This window comes from Primulina huaijiensis, chromosome 18 (assembly GCF_012295235.1).
Source record: "Primulina huaijiensis isolate GDHJ02 chromosome 18, ASM1229523v2, whole genome shotgun sequence".
Lineage (NCBI taxonomy): Eukaryota > Viridiplantae > Streptophyta > Magnoliopsida > Lamiales > Gesneriaceae > Primulina > Primulina huaijiensis.
Window position 1 is genome coordinate 6,220,750 of NC_133323.1, and position 20,943 is coordinate 6,241,692.

The 20,943-nt window shown below is 35.3% G+C and overlaps 3 protein-coding genes across 13 annotated transcripts; all 3 read left to right on the forward strand.

The window, feature by feature from the left end:
- Positions 1-287: 287 nt before the first annotated feature.
- Positions 288-6,258, forward strand: LOC140964292 (uncharacterized). 11 transcript variants are annotated; one of them, XR_012172857.1, is made up of 8 exons: positions 288-446; positions 582-750; positions 846-2,335; positions 3,027-3,211; positions 3,315-3,485; positions 4,254-4,706; positions 4,812-5,804; positions 5,911-6,258. XR_012172857.1 is itself a non-coding variant. In XM_073423934.1 (7 exons), exons 2-6 carry the CDS (start codon positions 850-852, stop codon positions 5,256-5,258), a joined length of 2,742 nt encoding a protein of 913 aa, XP_073280035.1. In that variant the 5' UTR covers positions 288-446; positions 846-849; the 3' UTR covers positions 5,259-5,287; positions 5,911-6,258. The 11 variants fall into 11 exon arrangements, 1 of the variants encoding a protein (XP_073280035.1); XR_012172856.1 differs by having other exon boundaries at positions 619-750; XR_012172862.1 differs by lacking the exon at positions 582-750 and having other exon boundaries at positions 5,911-6,083; positions 6,166-6,258.
- Positions 6,259-10,362: 4,104 nt separating this feature from the next.
- On the forward strand, positions 10,363-11,359 carry LOC140964741 (stress enhanced protein 2, chloroplastic). The gene is made up of 2 exons (XM_073424648.1): positions 10,363-10,769; positions 11,074-11,359. The coding sequence occupies exons 1-2, from the start codon at positions 10,464-10,466 to the stop codon at positions 11,332-11,334; spliced, it is 567 nt and encodes a 188-aa protein (XP_073280749.1). The 5' UTR covers positions 10,363-10,463; the 3' UTR covers positions 11,335-11,359.
- Positions 11,360-13,426: 2,067 nt separating this feature from the next.
- On the forward strand, positions 13,427-20,556 carry LOC140964765 (4-alpha-glucanotransferase, chloroplastic/amyloplastic). The gene is made up of 16 exons (XM_073424693.1): positions 13,427-13,762; positions 14,551-14,601; positions 14,836-14,924; positions 15,014-15,074; positions 15,981-16,059; positions 16,833-16,969; positions 17,062-17,220; positions 17,307-17,383; positions 18,266-18,405; positions 18,482-18,513; positions 18,594-18,668; positions 19,104-19,176; positions 19,273-19,361; positions 19,619-19,663; positions 19,776-19,928; positions 20,431-20,556. The coding sequence occupies exons 1-16, from the start codon at positions 13,445-13,447 to the stop codon at positions 20,533-20,535; spliced, it is 1,683 nt and encodes a 560-aa protein (XP_073280794.1). The 5' UTR covers positions 13,427-13,444; the 3' UTR covers positions 20,536-20,556.
- Positions 20,557-20,943: the final 387 nt, after the last annotated feature.

Genomic DNA, 20,943 nt, shown 5'->3' on the forward strand with positions numbered 1-20,943 from the left:
TTAATTATTATTATTATTATTATTATTGAGTAGATCTCTTGTGAGACGGTCTCACTGACCTTTATTTATGAGACAGATCAACCCTACCGATATTTACAATAACAAGTAATACTCTTAGCATAAAAAATAATACTTTTTCATGGATGACCCAAATAAAAGATCCGTCTCACAAAATACGACCCATGAGATCGTCTCACATAAGTTTTTGTCTTATTATTATTAATGTTCACTTTCAAATTTCAATTCTTGATTTTTTTTGTGTTGGGGCAATGGGTTTAAACAACACCCAATCTTTTTCTTTCTAAACCAACAAGAAAACCGATCCAACACCCCACTTCATCCTCTTCGTCTGTCGACTCTCCATCGTTCTGATTTTTCTTCATTGTTGCCCTAAACTAAGGGCCTAACTTTCGAACCAACGGACGAGAACTCGATTCTTGCGAGAGGTGAATTTTTTTTATTTATTATTTTGATTATCGTTTTTTCCTCATGTTTATTTGCGAAAATGAATTCATATACTGCTCGATTTACTATGAGATTTTATTCAGTTTTAAGTTTTCCATTTATTCAGATATATTCAGTTATGAGTTTTCTACTAATTTATTGGCAACCATAAAGTTCGATGGTAAATGACCCAGCTCGATTTAATTCTGGTGGCGTGTGTTTGGATGGTTGGAAATGGTTTGATTGGTTAACAGATTACATCGGAGCATACGACATAATCAATTGTTAGAAAAATATCTTATAATTGTGAGTGAATATATTTTGAAATGAATGTTGCAAGTTCTCTTGGTTTTTTTTTTTTTTATAGAAAAATATCTGATAATCGTGCTTCTGTTACTCAGTGCTATGGCGATACCACAGGAGTTGTATCCAAGTGAAGAGGATTACCTTTACGAAGAAGAAGTGCTCCGCAACCCTAATAGCGTCAAACTTTGGTGGCGGTATTTAATTGCCCGCGGAGAAGCCCCTTTCCGAAAGCGTGCCATTATTTATGAGCGAGCTCTCAAGGCATTGCCAGGAAGCTACAAGCTTTGGCACGCATACCTCCGGGAACGCCTTGAGCTAGTTAGGAATCTGCCTATTAATCATGCACAGTACCAAACCTTGAACAACACGTTCGAGCGAGCTCTGGCGACAATGCATAAGATGCCTCGCATTTGGATAATGTATTTGCAGTCATTGACTCGTCAGAAGTTGATTTCCAGGACGCGGCACACCTTTGATAGAGCTTTGTGCGCTCTCCCAGTTACCCAACATGATAGGATTTGGGAACATTATTTAGTATTTGTTTCGCAGAAGGGTGTACCTGTTGAAACTTCATTGAGAGTGTACAGGAGGTACTTGAAGTATGACCCGAGTCATATTGAGGATTTTATTGAGTTTTTGGTTAATTCAGAGTTGTGGCAGGAAGCTTCAGAGAGGCTGGCAGGGGTTTTGAATGACGATCAATTTTACTCTCTAAAGGGGAAGACAAAGCACAGGTTGTGGCTGGAATTGTGCGACCTGTTGACACAACATGCTAGTGAGGTATCAGGGTTGAATGTGGATGCAATAATTCGGGGAGGAATTAAGAAGTTTACGGATGAGGTTGGCAGACTTTGGACATCATTGGCGGATTATTATATTAGGAGGGGATTACTGGAGAAGGCCAGAGATATTTTTGAGGAAGGGATGACTACAGTGATTACGGTAAGGGATTTTAGTGTTATATTTGATGCATATTCTCAGTTTGAAGAGAGTATGTTGTCCATTAAGATGGAAAATATGGATCTTAGTGATGACGAGGATAACGAGGATAATGAAAATGAAGAGAAGGAAGAGGAGGAGGTGGATGATAGGTTGGATTTTGAGAAGTTGAAGAAGAGCGTTGACACATTTTGGTTGAAGGATGACAAGGATGTGGATATGAGGTTGGCAAGGTTGGAGTATCTGATGGATAGGAGACCAGAGTTAGCTAACAGTGTGCTCTTGAGGCAAAATCCTCATAATGTAGAGCAGTGGCACCGGAGGGTTAAGCTCTTTGAAGGGAACCCCACGAAGCAAATTTTGACTTACACAGAAGCAGTGAGGACAGTAGATCCAATGAAGGCTGTTGGGAAGCCACATACTTTGTGGGTTGCATTTGCTAAGTTGTACGAGAGTCACCGAGATGTTGCTAATGCCCGGGTGATTTTTGACAAGGCAGTGCAGGTCAATTTTAAGGCTGTGGACCATCTGGCCAGTATTTGGTGTGAATGGGCGGAGATGGAGCTCAGGCACAAAAATTTTAAGGGTGCACTAGATTTAATGCGTCGAGCTACTGCAGAGCCATCAGTTGAGGTCAAGAGAAGAGGTAATATCTCCCAGTTGTTTGCAATTTTCTGTTTTGCTTGTTTGGTCTAGTAATATGGTTAATTATCTCTGTTATTTTGATTTGGTGTATATTTTTTTCTTAGAAGTGGTGGTTAGATTATGCCATAGAGTTACGAAGTTATAGGTCTATAATATTTTTTCAAACTTCCAAGGGATGTGTTCTTTTAGTTAATTGCACACATTTGATAATTTCTTCTAGGACACGAGGAAATTGCCTTGTCATAACAACTTGTAGCAAAAGTTGAGAGAATAATTACAGTGTACAAGCACCACACTTACCAACTTCAATTTTGTGTTTAGAAGAGAAAGGATTTAGAAAATAATGAAGCTGGTGAAAATGTGCAATTATGTAAAGAATGTGAGGCTGCACATCTAAATGTATGGGAACACCATGTATTGGGTTGCACTTTGTAATACCTAGACTAAGACCTCAAAAAGCCTCTACTAGGTATCCAAATTGGATCATCAATCTGTTGTTTTGTTAGATTCGTCTAAAGGATGAATTATCTCTCAGTTGTAAATAATATTTTTATTAACAAATTTCAACTCTTACCGAAAAAATGAAATGGCAAAGTATGCAGAATATTCTTTTTCACATTTGCGCTGCCATCTATGTTGGCTTCTTGCTCTATCAATTGCAATCTTGAATATTTGTTCTCTCGTTTATGCAGTGGCTGCTGATGGCAACAAGCCGGTGCAAATTATGCTTCACAAATCTCTTAAGCTTTGGACGTTCTATGTGGATTTGGAGGAAAGCTTGGGTAGTCTGGAGTCAACTCGTGCAGTTTACGAAAGAATATTGGATTTGAGAATAGCCACACCCCAAATTATTATAAACTATTCAATGCTCTTAGAAGTAAGTTGGGAATTCTGTTGTGGTATTGCTTCCTTTCTTCTCTACCTTTCCCCTTCAAATTATGGTTGTCTGACAAATTTATTTTCACATGAGCTTTTCCCAGGACAACAAGTACTTTGAAGATGCTTTTAAGGTTTATGAGAGAGGTGTGAAGATTTTCAAATACCCCCATGTGAAAGATATCTGGGTCACTTACCTTTCAAAGTTTGTCAAGAGATATGGGAAATCAAAGCTGGAACGAGCACGAGAGTTATTTGAGCATGCTGTCGAAATGGTATGTCCATTTAATTATTTTCTTCGACTATGATATTTTTATGTGTATTGGTGAGTGGTGTTTTGCATTTATTTTAACTAAACTTTTAATGATCAACGAAAATGCGAGCCAGAGGATTCAGAGTGAAGTTTCGTGGTTATTTGATATTCTTTTATTTTTATTGAAATGTGTTAGAACTTTGAAACCATAGTGACCATCACAATTGAGATATCCGGCCACCGGATTGGACATTGCAAAGTGAAACTGACATAAATTTAAAATAAAACTCTTTCAAAATTCCTGGGAATGTAAATGTATTATTGTAACTTTGCTGAGATTAGCCAGAGCTAAAACTTATCAGGGGAGTTTTGCAGATTTGATTTTGTTTTATTTTATTAAAGAACTGAATTATCATGCAAAGATATATTTGAACGATCTGAAATTCAGTCATATGCTGATTGCAATGTCTTTCTACTAGATAGAATGCTAATAATTCATGAAATTTTGATGGTGCTGGAGCAACAATTATTGATGAGTTTGTTGGTGGTTATATTTTATTGATGTCCTTACCCTTGCTGATTACTGTATCTAGCCATGTTAGATCATTTCCCTAATTAAATCGTCTATATATTGTTGTTGTGTCTGTTTATTACTTTGCAGGAAAACTTTTAATAATAAATAAACCTTACTGTTTGTTTTCCTTTATATGATGGTTTTCCTTTACTTGTGCACCAGTGATTGGCATATTTCTTTATAAATTTACTTGTTAAATATGTTCCACATAACCAGGCACCTGCAGAAGCAGTGAAACCTCTGTATCTTCAATATGCAAAGCTAGAAGAAGACTTTGGTCTGGCTAAAAGAGCAATGAGAGTATACGATCAGGCAACAAAAGCTGTGCCTGCTAATGAGAAAATGGGCATGTATGAAATATACATAGCCCGTGCTGCTGAAATATTTGGTGTACCGAAAACGAGAGAGATTTATGAACAAGCAATAGAATCTGGCCTCCCTGACAAAGATGTCAAGGTCATGTGTTCGAAGTATGCGGAGCTTGAGAGAAGCCTTGGAGAAATTGACCGATGTCGTGCATTATATAAACACGCTTCACAGTTTGCTGACCCTAGATCTGACCCTGACTTCTGGAATAAGTGGCACGAATTTGAAGTGCAGCATGGAAATGAAGATACTTTCCGAGAGATGCTCCGAGTTAAAAGAACTGTTTCTGCAAGCTATAGCCAGGTATAAGTTATGCTAACATGGCTATTATTTTTCAGTTATTTTTGTTTCTCTGCCTCCTGAATTTTTTTCGAGCGATATCCCTAATTCTCCTAGTTCCCATTCCAGACACACTTTATCCTTCCAGAGTATTTGATGCAAAAGGATCAAATGCAGACCCTTGATGAGGCAAAGGACGTACTAAAGAAAGCTGGTGTCGATGATGATGAAATGGCTGCCCTCGAAAGGCAGTTAGTCCCTAGTCTCAACGATGCCAAAGTTAAAGATAATGGTAGACGATTAGGATTTGTCAGTGGGGGGATGCAAAATGAAGGTGAGCCCGTATCAAATAGGGAGGATATAGAGCTTCCAGAAGAAAGTGATTCTGAAGACGATGGGAAGGTTGAGATAGCGCAGAAAGATGTTCCAACAGCTGTGTTTGGGGGTCTGGTGCGGAAAAGAGAAGAGTCTGATAAAGACGTGGGAGCTTCTGATTCAACTCTTTCTGAAAGCAAAGATAATGATGCCCATCTTGGTGCCTTGGAGAGAATAAAAAGGATGAAGCGAGGTGCATAGTTGTTCGGGCTTCCTCTTCACTCTTTTCGGTATGAAATTATATGCTTAACCTTCAGCTGGATAACCGTCTTCCATATGAGAATTAGTCTGTGCTTATTGTTGGGAAATTTTTTCTTTACTTCTCGCTATTGAGCTGAGTTGTATAATTTGCATTTGTCATTTCCTTAATCTAGTAGAAGGGAAAGCTTAACCTTTTTTTGTGTGTCTTTGGTAATAGATAGACGTTGTATGACTGAATTAATCTACTTAATGTTGGTGCACCTCATTTTCAAGAATACATACCTGGATTATAAACTAGCAGGTGGTGTTAAAATTTAAAGGAAACCGGTAATGTGCATTTTTCCATGAACCCGGCTTCTTTTCTGATTCCATATATGTAAATTTTTGGCGTTTGCTGAGTTTGATGACATCTATGATTTTACTTTTTGTAGTTGTAAATTTATGTCAAGTTACTGAATTAATTTACATAATGTTGGTTCTCCTCGTTTCCAAGAATTCGGACCTGGATTCGAAGCAAAGCATGTGCTGTTAAAAAAAAAGAAACCGGTAATGTGCATTTTTTCCATGAATCCGGGCTTCTTTTCAGATTCCATACATCTAAATTTTTGGCGATTGCTGAGTTTGATGACATCTATGATTTTACTTTCTGTAGTTCTAAAATTTATGCCAAGTTACTAAGCTTCCAAGTTAACTAGAAGCCAGCATAAGCAAGATTGTGGTGAGTTGACGAAAGAACAACGTTGTTGGAGGCCTTATTTGATGTCTCAGACTCAGTTATGTCAGATACGCTCTTCCACTGAAAACTCCTTGCACCAAGTTTAATAGGTAAGCGAGCCTGGTGTAAATTGGATATGCCCCTAATAAAAGGAACTCGCTAAATCTACTCTATGACGGCATGTCATGACAGAAGCTGTTGCTTCAGGTCAAGCAACAACCTTCCTTCACAATCTGCAAGTGAATTTCTCAGGGAACTGTGAAGTTATGCTACAAAAGAAGTGTTGAGGGAAAGCGTCAGCTCAAGTTATGGAATAAGTTATTGGCGTACTGTAACTAGTTCAGTGCATGTTAACTTCAAACTATTTACACAGATCAAAGAGCGTGAGAGTATTTGGAATCCAGTGTTTTCCAAAGTTAAGAGCTAATGAAGCTTAATCTATCGTGCGTGACGTATCATTTTGGGGCAGAAATTGGGCAAAAACTATCAATAGGCCATGGTATGACATATCCCAAGGAAGGTTGTTGATTTCTAATATGAATGAAGAAAAGGAAAAACGAACCGAGGCAGCAAAAAGGTAAATACAAAGTATTGCCTAATGAATGATACATCAAAGTGTGCACATGTATGTTTACAAAGAGCAATTTTGGCTTCCCTAAGTTAATACCTCGATACAATGGGATTACGAGCCAGTTACTCTTTAGAAGACGATATTTTCGTCTTACTCATGAGTTGTACGAAGCAAGAATTCTTTGAATCACTCATGTATCATGCCGCAACATAAAAACAATGAAGAATAATATATAGAAGAACAAAAATGACTCATAAAAAACAAATTGTTTCACACACAAGAAGCCACCATAAATGTCGAAAGATCCATTGCATTTTACGCGAAAGCTTTCGGCTATGAGGTTCTTCGTGCTGACAAATCTCGCTGGTATGTTCACATGAAGCGTTAAATGTAGATTCTATTGACGAGGAGATGGGGGAGCTGCAGAGTGGGAACACTATTGCTCGCATTTACCCCGGTGAAGCAGTGTGAGACGGAGGAATTGAAGGGGAAAGTGCAGATCCTGCAACACAAAGAGAGGAACCCGACCGAGGTCTGCTTCGATTATTCGGACGTTGATTCTGCCTTGTCTCGAATCTCATACAAGCAAGATATATATATTAGAAAAGTGCACGTGCGTTCAACTGTAAACATATATATGAAATTTAGATAATATCTGAAAGTTTTCTTCTCACTCACCGCATTGTTTTTTTTTTGTTTTTCCTACATTGTCGTTGTTCGATTATCTTCCTTTTTCCGGCTATGTTTTATTGCCAAATGGCTTGTCGGTTTTTCATGACCTCTACTATGATTGCTAAGAAAAAGTGGTTTTAGTCTTCGTAGATAATAGATATGTCCATTTATGATTAAAAATATGTATAACCAGTGTATTCTTCCACGACATAACCAATTAATATTACCACAACTTCCTCAAACATCGTGATCCTTGCAGTATCATTTTTATATATATTGTATCAATATGGTAAACCTATGTATGTAAGTTTAAATAAAATTTTAATAATTATTTATCCATTACCGTGGGAAAAAATGCTTGGAAATCTCTTCAAACGACATTAACTTGGAACTAGTACCATATTTAATTTGATGCAATTCACCCCATTCTTCGTTTTTTGGCAGCATTGGAACAATTATTGCATGCGTCTTACATGAGATTATATAGTTTCAATCTCCTTTATTGTGACTCGGGCGTAAATAGATCATTCATTGGAACAAAACATACTTTCTTATATCGAGTTTATCTTTTTGTTTTATAATTTTCTATATAACAACTTACAAAATCAATTATTATATTTTAAAAATATTGAGAAGAGACAACGATAACGTCATTAAGAAATGGATGTGAGATATCATTCAAAATATATCAAGATGTGCACATGAGATATTATTCAAACCACGTCAAAGTATTTCTCTTATTCAATATCTCATTCAATGACAGCTGTTTAGATTCCATGAGCATTTTGTGATTGTCAAATTAATTTGATGAATATTGTAGAATTCTTTTGAAATTTAACTATTTGGTTTGGTTAATTTATTTGGCAAAGATTTTTCTATGCTACCATCATATATCTTATAAATTAGTTATCCACTATGACAAGAAAAATAACAAAAACCTCTCAACCAAAAATAAAGTGCAATTGGCACAATGTTACAATGTACTAAAAAAAATATAAAAAATTGATAATTGTGTTCACAAAGCCTTAAAATTGTGCTCCTGCCACTTATAATTGAGAATCATGCACATGTTAATTCTAATGTATTGATTTTTCTAAATGAAGAATTTTTTTTCTGTTTGAGAAACAATTTTATGCTTTGATAAATATTGGCATTTTATAGGGCATCTATATATTGCAAAACCATTAAGTAGTAGTATAATCACTATACAACCCTTAAAGATTTACACACACAATTATTCTTCATTGCGCCTCATAGAAATTTAAATTTGGGTCATTCGTAATCTTACATTTTCTTTGAATATGATACATATGTTTTCTATAACTTTCTTAGACCTAGCTTCAAAGATCCGTAAAGAATGTGCATGAGTTATACCATAAATAAATGTGAACCTAGTAATTTGTTGCAATGTCAATTTTCATATAGCATGTAATTTTTTTCAACTACTTTTTATATCAAAAGTATCACCTTTCACTGCAGATATAAATCGGTTTAATTCGTCTCACATATAAATTATGTGATATCGTCTCAAAAGACACCGACTCAAATATTAGAGACATGTACAGTCAAAAGCCACCTGATAGGCCATTGGACCATTTCAAAAGAAAAGCAAGAAAGAACTTGGACACAAAATTGTTAAAATCTCCCATAAAAAATACATATTAACGCTCCTTGTTTTTAAATCTTGAACTCACATATCTTTATGTTTTCATATCGTGAGTATACACACTCTAGTCCTTATGTGTTTTCAGGGGTATGCGTGCTCAAGACAAAAAAAGGGAAGCAAATAGTCATGAAAGATTTTCAACAATATGATGATTTCACTGTGTTAATGTATGTAATTAACCCTCAATTAAATAGTGTTTGATGTTTGGCTGCACACATATTTTAAAAAAAAAAAATTGTATGCAACTTTTGTTATAATTATAATATGGTCGGATTGGAGACTGAGTCAATCACACATAAAACTAATATTTAATTACTATAATTTTTATTAATTAATTTAAGCTAGAAAAAAAAAACAAGATGATAATATTATCAATCTAAATTAATTAAATAGGACAATTGTCAATTAAATCTAAAGGTATTCAATAAGCAAGGAAGAATTCAAATTCAAATAAATTACTATGAAGCACAACAGTATTAAACTGTACTATGTTGACAAGTGTTATCAAACAAACATAAAATATCAAAAAAGACAGTTTTCTCTAATAAATAACCCATTTTTGTGAGTAATAGTAAGGCTAGAGTTGTTCAGCTAAAATATAACAAATAACTAAATTACGAAAATACAACATAATTTCTTTTATATCAATATTGAGAAAGTATGAAAAAGACGTTTTTGCCCTTGGGCAATGTCCTTTGTTTATGTGAAAGGTTTATATTAAAACATAAAATTTTGAAAATAATATTTTTATGATAATATTTTAAGTTAGAAGTGATATAATCATCTAGAGATTAAAAAAATTATTTTATTAAGATATGATAGTTAAAAATTAACTATAAATTTACGTTGAAATAATGATGAAATATTTTTGTAATCTTCTCTGTTAATTTTTTTATAACCCAAAAAAATTATTTTAGCAGCTGGTGCTGTTCTTGGCAATAGAATTCAACATAAAATTGTAGACTAGGGATTTAGCAAAATATGTAGTAGTTTGAAATATAGAAGAAATGCATATATAATAATCTAAAATCATTGATATAAATCACAGCCAACCAACTCCCATCCCATCATAATTATGTCCATTCAACCACAACATTCTCATGCAACTCCAAAGAAAACGTTAAACATAAAAACTCTTGTGAGACGGTTTTACGAGTCAATTTTGTGAAACAAATATTTTATATGAGATCACTCACAAAAAGGTATTACTTTTTATGTCAAATATATTAATTTTTATTGTAAATATGGATATGATTGATCTGTCTCATAAATAAAAATATGTGAGACTGTCTTGTGAAATACCTACTCAACGTTAAATTAATTATTTATGGCCAAACTATTTGGATTCGAAGATGCATGGAAGATCCATTTTTTATGCTTAATAAATCTGAATTATTTGGTTTAGTTTAGGCTCTTTTTTTTGGCCAAATAGACATCAAACTTTTCGTAGACGTGGACCCTTCAGTGTCCACCAAACTAGTCAAATAGCTAGAATATTCATTCACAGCTGATCGATACAAAAACAAGAAAGAATCTAGCAACTTCCCGACTAGGGTGGAAAGAAGGAATACTTAGAATCCCATGGCCCTTGCTGCGCGACCGGCTTTCTTCCGGCTGAGGGCGGAGAAGCGTAACGTGAAGGTGGTGGAGACTCCGGCTCCGGCTCCGGCTCCGGCGCCGGCGCAGTTGTCTGATAATTATGGGAAGATCGTGCTGCAGCCCAGGCTGTGTACGCTGAGGTCTTTTGCGGGTGAGCGTGGTGGGGTGATGAAGCAGGCCAAGAACCGAGACGTCGACGTTTCGAGGTTCTTCGAAACGTTGTCGGATTATATCGAGAGCTCCAAGAAGAGCGAGGACTTTGAAATCATCTCTGGCCGTCTTGCCATGGTAAGAATATATATTCTAATTTCCTTACTCTCAATATTTTCTTTTCTCTTTTCCGCTTGAGAAATTCATTTTGTTTGTAAGAAAATAGAAAGAGTGGTAAAAAAAAAACATATTTGATTTGATTTTGGATTACACTCTCTTTATATTTTGTTGTTTGAGTTGGGTGCTGAAGTTGACTTTGGATTACTTCAACTATCTGGAAAATTTATTTCTGTAAAATTCAACTTCTTTCGAATTATATATAAAGTGTATTCTATATATATCTGAGTATCTAAAATAGAGTACGATGATGCTATCTTTGCAGATTGTGTTTGCCGCAACACTTAGCATAGAAGTGGTGACTGGGAATTCAGTATTTCGGAAGCTGGATGTGCAAGGGATCTCGGAAGCGGCGGGCGTTTGCTTGGCGGCTGTGATGGGTGCTGCTCTATTTGCTTGGTTTTCAAGTGCTAGGAACAGAGTCGGCCCGATCTTCACGTCGAGCTGCAACACCTTCATCGACTCGCTAGTTGACCAGATCATCGATGGACTGTTCTACGAATCTGATTGGTCCGATGACATGTAATCGCTCAGCCGACGGGGAAATATATCTAGGGGTGTTATGGAAAATGATTTCATAAGATCTGACGACTCGCCATCGACTGGTCGTCGATCGTGTCCCGTGGACTGGTCTGCCTCGAATTGGGTCGTTATCGCTAAAGATGAAATATCTGTAAATACCTGGTTAAGTGATTGATATATGGTTTCTATTTGGCTACGGGATAAAATAAACTAATAATTAGTATATAAATGATAAAAAAAATGATTTTGATAGAAATGTAATATATAAAGTAAGATTGTATTATGTTTTGTATAATTTGTAAGGAGAGATAATTTTGAATTTTTTGATGAAATGATAAAATTGTCTTTTCTTTTTTCACTCCGGCGGCGGTCGGCCGGAGACGGCGGGGTCGACCGGAGGTTGTCGGCGGCTGGCGGTGGACGACCGGAAGCCACGGCGGCGGTCGTCGGAGATGGTAGGCGGCGGCCGGAGGTGGCCGACGGTTGCCGGCGGCGGTGGTCGGCCTTTGGCGGGGTTGCCGTGGACGGTCGGTGGAAGGAAGTGATGGTGAGTTTGAATTTAGAAGAAGGGTAAAATTGAAAAAATATGATGAATTAAGAGTGAGATAAATAATTTTAGGAGATGAGGATGTATTATTTTAACCTATTTAATATAACCTAATCATTCATAGAAGGGATTGACTTGATTAAATAATCACGCATATCAAACGAATGATAAGGTGAGTTAAAAAACACTCCCTTGGTGAAGTGAAAGAAGATGTAAGGTCGCTGGGGCTGTGTGACAAATATTAGTGTATTCTAGTTGAGGGGTCATTGTACTAGTATTATTAGGGATAATTAATTAGTAAAATAATTTTGTTCAAATATTTTTTTTAAAAAAAAAATGAAAACACTCAAATACATTTTAAAAAATAAAAAAATAAAAACTTATGTGAGACGGTATCACGTGTCGTATTTTGTGAGACAGATCTCTTATTTGGATCATCCATGAAAAATTATTACTTTTTATGTTAAGAGTATTACTTTTTACTGTGAATATCGGTAGAGTTGATTCGTCTCACAGATAAAGATTCGCGCAAGATTCACAAGATGTCTATTTTTTTTAAAAAATAAAAACAAAAAGGAGCAAGGAATGTTTTTTTTCTCTATTAAATTGCGAAATTTATTTTATTATACTCCGTCACATATATTTAGATTTGTTTTAGATTTGTGTATGTAGAAAATTAAATTTTACAAAAAAAATTCTCAACTTTACTCAATATTTGATTTAGTAATTTAGTAATTAAATGAACAAATTAGTAGTTAAAAGTAAATTAAATAGGGAATGATTAAAATGAAAACTGGACTATATTTGGATGGACGAAAGCAAAAATTCAGCCTAAATATATATAGGATGAAGGGAGCTTAAATAACATATCCTTTTGGTATAATCTTAATTTTTAAAAAATTAGAATATTATCCAACCAATAATTTCATAAAAAATAGCAATTAAAATCGATTTAACAGACCTCATTATTTCGGTCAGTAATAACCGATATTTAAAAAAAAATAGTTTTTTTTTCACTCGTCATCTAATTTTATTAAATTCAAACACACAATAAAATAAAGTAATCAGTCGAGAACCAATTATAATGATTTAGGACTTATAATAATAAAATTGGATTTTTGTTTAAAACCCAATATTTTTTTTATATATGTTTATAGCCCAATATAAAAAATAAAAATTGTAAAAGATCCAACCCAATAATAATTATATATATATATATAATAATGATTTAATCGGTTTATTTGATTTTTTACATTCAAAACTAAAAACGAAGTAATCTAATAATGATTTAATCGGTTTAATTGATTTTTTACATTCAAAACTAAAATCGAATCGATTAATTCGATTTGACCGATTTTTTTAAAAAAAAACAATTAGCCGAATCTATCGAGCTAAAAGAATTTTTTCTAGTTTTTTTTTTAAATCTTTAAATAAATGCTTAGAAAATTCAAAATCGTAAAAAATATGATTATTTAATATTGATGTTTTTAATTGTTTTATTTATTTATTGATTCAATCCATAAGACTTAGAAGTATGTTTCCACACAGCACTCTGGACTCGTATTCCATGGCCATTAGCACCTCTTTGTCAGTCGTTCCTTCCTCTCTCTCCGCCCCTCCGAGACCTGCCGCTATTTCCAGTAACACGAAGCCATCGTCCCAAGTTCACTTTCAAAACGGCGGCGCATTAACCGTCTCTGTCGGCGAGGATTTGCCGCTTCACTACGACACCTGGCTTCCCAAACAAGACCCCAACAGTAGGAGGAGGGCGGGAATCCTCCTACATCCCACGTCTTTTCCCGGACCTTATGGCATTGGCGATCTCGGGCACCAGGCCTTCCGCTTCCTCGACTGGCTTCACGATGCTGGCTGTTCACTTTGGCAGGTCATTGAAATCACTGATTTTCTTACTAGGTTTTTTTTTGGAAGATTTGTTCAACTTGTTGTTCTAGTCTATGTAGATCATGGACATAAAATGTTCGTTATTTGTTTTTTCTCAAATTAGCTCGTTTAGTATGCTCAAGAGTCAAGTCACCGCTATCATGGTTACTAAAAGCTCCTAGATTGGTTCCAATGAGATATACATGTGGCGAAGCCAACCCTTCCAGCAAAGCTCGAACCTCGACCGTGAATGGCTGCTTTTGGTTTCCTTGAGTGAAACACGAGCTTTAAATACTCGTATTGTCGATTCAAAGTGAAATGCGATATATATCAGACCATTTTTCTAATTATTATTTGTTTCATTTGTATTCAATATTCTGTAAAACACCATTTTGGATTTTATGAGATGTCCTAATATACTATGCCGTAGTGTGCATTGAGTAGATAAGGTGCGCCTCTCATGTGCTTAGGTTCCATTGCTTCCGTCGACCTTAGTGCACCTTATATCTTTAATAACTATGCTCCTCATTTTCTTCTGTGTTTTAAATTTTTTTTAATGTTTTGACTTTCGAGTACTTTTTTTTATAGCAACTTGCTTACGACTACTAATTATGTGTAATCAAAGCCATAAAACCATTGGAGCAGTGGTACCAGTTGTCCTGACTGAAGAACTTTGCTTATTCCTTTTCTTTGTTTGGTGTGTCTGTATGCAACTGTGCATGCTTCATGAAACTTAGAAAATTAATTTAATTTGTTGTTGGCATATATTCTAAATGGTTTGTCGTTTTGCAGGTGCTACCGCTTGTTCCACCAGATGAAGTGGGATCCCCTTACTCTGGACAGGTGATATTATTCGCTTTCATTTTATTTTCCATGAAAATTTCCATTTATTTGGATGATGGGTTACATTGTTTGTATATTCCAAGATAAAAAGAATATAAAAGAAACAAGCAACTTAAGAAACGAGAAACCTTTTTCGCTTAGGTGCTAGAATTCCTGACAATTAAAGTGCATTTTAACATTTTAAACCATCAATCTGTATAATCTGAAATATCATTTGATGGCCTTCGATTTCAGGATGCTAATTGCTGCAACACCCTTTTGATTTCCCTCGAGGAACTTGTAGATGATGGTTTACTTGAAAAAGAAGAGCTTCCGAAACCTTTGTGAGATTATCTGTGTTTGATTGCACTAGGCTACATGAGGTCATATTTTTGTTACATTCCCTGTAATTTCTGCGGCTACATATGTGCAGAGACATGGATCATGTGAACTTCTCAGCCATTGGTAGCATTAAGAAACCGTTGTTGGCTAAGGTAAAGTATGAACTGATCCTTGCAATTACTGATATGAACAAATTCTTAAATCAGTCCCCTGCGTGCTTATTCATCTGAATCCAATTTGGTTTACTCTATAAATGTGCAACTGAAAAGTTTGACCATCATATTTGTGGCTTTCTGGAAAAGAATTGTGAAGATAAATTAAATACATACACTAGTTCAACACTCTCAGATCAAACATATCATGATCGATATTTAAGCTTATAGTAGCTTGTAACTATTCATATGAAACAAAGATTCTATGACTAAGATAATGCTATAAAAGTAGTATGAATTCAACAGCTTTTGGTTTCTTTGATATGATAAAAGAGCAATTATTTATTGCATGTTAATTAATATGAATTTTTGGGCTATGGAATAATGTGATACACTCGATGAAGCATTTGTTCCAACTTTCATGTGACCGAGAGAAAAATAATTTGACTTTTAGTGGAATTGATAATTTAACCCGCTTAATCCATGTGCTTTGATAGCACATCCCGCCATGACCAAGAGATGAATATTCATCCGAGAATGATATTTGATACTGGACTCCGAGATAAAAGATGTATTTTTTTATCAAAGCACTCAGAGTCCAGAAGTCGTTGGTCACTTAATGAGAATCATTGCCCTTCAACATGATATTGCAGTGAATAAAGACATCGAATCTTTTGTCTATGAAGTTGTTAAAATAAATACAATGAAATTTCTTAGTGATCCTTATTGACCAATAATATGTAAAACTGATGTGCATCTGGGACTGTCTGTGAAGATGTTAAAATAGATACAATGAAATTTCTTAGTGATCTTTATTGACCAAAGATTGTGCATCTGGAACGTGTTTTGATAATTGAAGCTTGATCCATTCTTGTAAGTAATTCCTGGTTTGAACTGCTGGTTTAGGCAGCAAAGAGGCTTATTCATGGCAAAGGGGAGTTGCGAAATCAACTCGAGGAGTTCCGTAAAGATCCAAATTTTGCAGGTGATAGACAAGATTCCTTTTCTCTAGTTACTGTTACTATAAACAAAATATTTCCTCTAGTTTCAGTTTCTATTATCATAATGTTTTAAATAAGCACTCGTTCTTAATAAAGTTAAAAATAAATTTTCAAATGGGAATGTATTCAATGCTGATGCTGCTTGCGATTTAGTTGTTTATACAACTCCAAGAACAAGTTGAGTTTAAAGTATCATTTTTAGTGATATTTCAGAATTGCTCTTCTGTGGAAGGACTCTCATGGCTGTTCTCACCATAGGTTCAAACACAGTTGTGGCCTGCTGTCTTATGTACGGTTCTCCTTGTAGTACAGTGTACATATTAGACAGAGTATTCATGTAAAATGCCCTTAGATATTATTCTAGGAATCTTGTCGCGATATTGTGTATGCTGTTATATTAGTCGTCCTGTGCTTGCCCTTCATCAAATGTGAATGCCTCCTAGAACTTTATGTTATCAAGGATGGGTTTACGAATTTAGTTGGGACGGGGAATGAGTCAATTTAATGTCTTTTGAGCAAAAATCTTTGTTTTCAGAAAAATTTCCAAATTTGGGGAAAAAAATTATTTGAAGAACGGTGATAGTGATATTGGTCCCCCCTGTTAGTGTTTTAAATGAGACCTGGATATAAGCCTTGGAAATGACCAATTGTGTCCATGAGTATATAAAATAAAACATCATATTCTTTTTCATGATGTTTGTGTCCTTTTTCCACAGTCAGTGCCTACCAAGTTCTATTAAGTGTCGTAATCATGCAGGTTGGCTCGAAGATGCTGCTTACTTTGCTGCCATTGACAATTCTTTGAATGCATCTAGTTGGTATGATTGGCCTGAATCATTGAAAAATCGCCATCTTGCTGCTCTGGAAGAAATTTATCAAAGGGAAAAGGAATTTGTAAAATCTTTCTGACACTTTTTGAACTCATTTTTCTCTGTCCTCCTTTGATACTGAAAAACCTGACTTGCAAATCTCCTTCAATTGCACAGATAGATATATTCATTGCTCAGCAATATCTGTTTCAAAGGCAATGGCAAAAAATTCGTGATTATGCTCGGATGAAGGGAATCAGCATAATGGGAGATATGGCTATATATGTTGGTTACCATAGCGCGGATGTGTGGGCTAACAAGAAACAATTTTTGCTGGTTAGCTGTCGTTTATTACCTCTTTGAATGCTTTTCTATGCCCTGAAGATAATTTTTACTTAACTTTCCACTTTCATACCCTCCAGAATAGTATTGGCTTCCCTCTTCTTGTTAGCGGTGTTCCTCCTGATGCCTTCAGTATAACTGGTCAACTTTGGAACAGGTATAAACATTTCTATTGATTAAAATTTTATGATTATTTGTGCATCTAATACTTCATTCTCAATTACCAGTCAGTTTTCTGCACCACAATGCTTTAGAGCCAGATAAAATGAAACTTGCTGATAAGGTAGAAAGAGCAAAAATCCAGAGAAAGAAGAGAAATAGCTAGATGCATATAAAGAGATTTTCACGCTATAGTTATTGTAATATCTCAAACATGCCATGTCCTGTGATTCTTGTTACTTGAGAAATTATTTTGAGTATAGGCTTTCAAGCACTTTTATGCTTTCATCTGCCATTGTTTTTGCTTCAAACTACTTTCATCCAACAAATTCTCAGCAGATTGTGTTGAATTTTTTTTCTTGCTGATTTTGTGCTTTACTTCAAAGTACTTTCATCCAACAAATTCTCAGCAGATTGTGTTGAATTTTTTTTCTTTCTGATTTTGTGCTACCATACGGTCAACTTTATAATTGCAACAAAATAACATCTTCGTATAAAAGTGACCCAGATAATGATTTTTCATCGGCATTACTAGGCATGGTAAGACCTGAATGCTACATGACAGTTTACTATTACGGTTCGTCTTTTACTACAAAGTTATTTTGATATTTTTGCTTTAATTTGTTTCTATGCAAAAACTCCTTTGTACGTGTCTGTTCAAAATCAGACTCATGCTGTGTTTTGATAGATTTACCATGCATAGCAACGAACATTAAGAATGATTGATGTATGTGGTTTATTTTTTTTTATTTTTATTATGTGCTTTGATGTGAAATCTGATTTTGGTTGATGTTAGTATGGTAAAACCTTTTAAATATATTTGACGTACATCTTGTTGCTCACCTTTTCTATTTCTGACTGAGCCTCTCGTTGGGAAAAGCCCTCTGTATGACTGGAAGGCCATGGAAAGAGATGGATTTACGTGGTGGATACGACGTATAAAACGCGCACAGAATTTATTTGATGAATTCCGGATAGATCATTTCAGAGGCTTTGCTGGTTTTTGGGCCGTTCCTTCTGGTGAGACCTCAATTAAAAAAGATTACACAAGACAACTGTTATAAGGAATCATGATGTTTTATCCTTTTAACTATAGAGGCAAAAGTTGCAACCGTGGGACGTTGGAAGGTCAGACTACACTTTTGTCACTTTGAAAGTTTTACAATCAATATATAAAACATTCTCTAATGATTTCTTTGCGACCGTAGGTGGGACCTGGAAAGTCTTTGTTCGATGCCATCTTTGGAGCTGTGGGAGACATTAATATCATAGCAGAAGACTTGGTATGCTATTTCAGATAACATTTCTATTTTCTGTTAATTTTCTTATGAAACGTGGTGGATTGTTTTATTTTTCATGCTTTGGTGTGCACTAAATCCTTGGAAATTTGAAACAGTTCCCTATCACCCAAATTTGATTTTAGTTGTCTGATTTTTTCAGGCATAATATCTCTGAATTTTCGCTTTTTCCATTTTTACTCCTTTCCATTTTCACCTTTTATGGTGCTGATCCGCACCTCACTCCTAAAGTGAAATGTGAGATAGTAAAACATACATTTTTGCTTAGATCCTTCCGGAGCTTTACTTTTACTCGGTCACATGTGTTCATTGGTGGCCTTAGCACAATCCTTGCAGATACCTTTTCCTTCATCTCGGTTTCTCATATTCCGTCATCAGTCTACTTCACTTAAAAGTTCTTTTATTTATGCTATGTGACAGGGTGTAATCACTGAAGATGTGGTGCAACTTAGAAAATACATTGGAGCACCTGGAATGGCTGTCCTTCAGTTTGGTAGCTTGTCTGTTTGATGTTCTGTTATATTTATTAGCATTTTCTAACGGTTTTTTCCATTGATTGGTTAGTGTTCCTTTTGGTTCTCATATCCAGGATTTGGAAGTGATTCTGAAAATCCACATTTGCCTCATAATCACGAATATAACCAAGTGGTTTACACCGGCACTCATGATAATGACACGGTATGAGCACTTAGTTGTTCACCAACTTCTCATGATTTACCTGGATAAATATCTTTTTGTTCTCGGTGGGAAGTATGATGGCACGACATCATATCATTATATGATGTCTAGTCCAATTTTGATTTCCATGGTATCATACGCTCGCTTTAATTCCTACATGAACCTTTTGAGTATCTCTACTTTTCTAGCACCTCGTGGATTGTTTTTAGATGAAACCATTAAAATAACACTTTTGAAAAATTTTGACTCGTGTTCAGATCCGAGGGTGGTGGGATGTCTTACCCCAAGAAGAGAAATCTAATGTGAGTGTGACTTATTTCCATCGAATGAAAGCTTGTGCATGTGGCCGGTGCAAAATTTAAATGTTGTTCAACTTGAAATATTGTATTTTTATCCAATATATATCTGTCTCAGGTGATAAAATATCTTTGTAATATTGGTGAAGACGATGTTTCATGGGGGGTAATCCAGGCTGCACTTTCTTCAGTTGCTCAAACCGCAATAATACCCATGCAGGATATACTGGGGCTGGGAAGCTCAGCTAGAATGAACATCCCAGCAACTGTGGTAAATGACTTCATAACCAAATGCATAATCACCTTTGTGCCACCTATCCCTGTGTCACTTCACATATCCTTAATTAGAATGAAGTTTGCGAATTATTACATGAACTTTAATTATCTCATTCTATTTGTGATAATATTATGTCTTGGCTGTTGCTTGGCGGTGGATGGACACTTATCCATACATCTAATATGTGAGTGCATGTGTTCTTGAAAGGATCCTATTTTTGTTTACAGATAGCCTTCATTTAATATTACTGGTCAGTTGGTTGGCTATTTATTGCCTTGATACTTGGCTCAATAGCTCACTGTCCTCTGAGTCTTGATATAGCTCATGGTCTTCAACACCGCATACTCCTATATTAGTTCAGGGTCCTAATTGTTTGTTCCAGAAAAAGCAATTTCTTTCTTGCTATTGTTTTGGAAACTGATAACTGAAACCAATTTACCATTTGATTGATAAAATCATTCTTGAAAAAAATTGGATGATAATTAACTGTTTGCAGCAAGGAAACTGGAGCTGGAGACTACCCAATTCCAAGAGCTTCGATATGTTGACAGCAGAAGCCAAGAGACTACGAGACATGCTAGTCATGTATGGACGGGCATAAATAACATCCAAATTCTGACCTGTAAGTGAATTCTTATTTTCCCTCCAACTGATCTTTTACACAGTTATGTTACTCATCTCCAATTCCATATGACATGTATATAAAATATTTGCCTATCATGCCAGTTTACATATTCGCACAACTAGACCTCATAAACAAAACATGATATGAAATTCTAATTGGAATAAAAAAATTGTTTCACGACAATCATATGATTTGAAATCATATTTTGTGGCCAATCATTAGCTGAATGGAGGTAGGGATGGAAACGAGTTGATCACTCAAATCAAATGTTACTTTTTTCCCCATTTTGTATGAGCTCTATTTGTCTGCTTTGAACATAAAATCTTGAAATCAATCGAGTAAAAACTTGAATACAGCTCCAGTTTGCTACTGAATGTGATTTTG

Excerpts from the sequence above, each read along its gene's own strand:
- LOC140964765 (XM_073424693.1), top strand. The coding sequence starts at position 13,445 with ATGGCCATTAGCACCTCTTTGTCAGTCGTTCCTTCCTCTCTCTCCGCC. Across the intron at positions 17,221-17,306 it reads ACAAGAAACAATTTTTGCTG|AATAGTATTGGCTTCCCTCT; the intron begins GTTAGCTGTCGT and ends CATACCCTCCAG. Across the intron at positions 19,664-19,775 it reads CCCAAGAAGAGAAATCTAAT|GTGATAAAATATCTTTGTAA; the intron begins GTGAGTGTGACT and ends TATCTGTCTCAG.
- LOC140964741 (XM_073424648.1), top strand. The coding sequence starts at position 10,464 with ATGGCCCTTGCTGCGCGACCGGCTTTCTTCCGGCTGAGGGCGGAGAAG. Across the intron at positions 10,770-11,073 it reads TCTCTGGCCGTCTTGCCATG|ATTGTGTTTGCCGCAACACT; the intron begins GTAAGAATATAT and ends CTATCTTTGCAG.
- LOC140964292 (XM_073423934.1), top strand. The coding sequence starts at position 850 with ATGGCGATACCACAGGAGTTGTATCCAAGTGAAGAGGATTACCTTTAC. Across the intron at positions 3,212-3,314 it reads ACTATTCAATGCTCTTAGAA|GACAACAAGTACTTTGAAGA; the intron begins GTAAGTTGGGAA and ends AGCTTTTCCCAG. Across the intron at positions 3,486-4,253 it reads TTGAGCATGCTGTCGAAATG|GCACCTGCAGAAGCAGTGAA; the intron begins GTATGTCCATTT and ends CCACATAACCAG.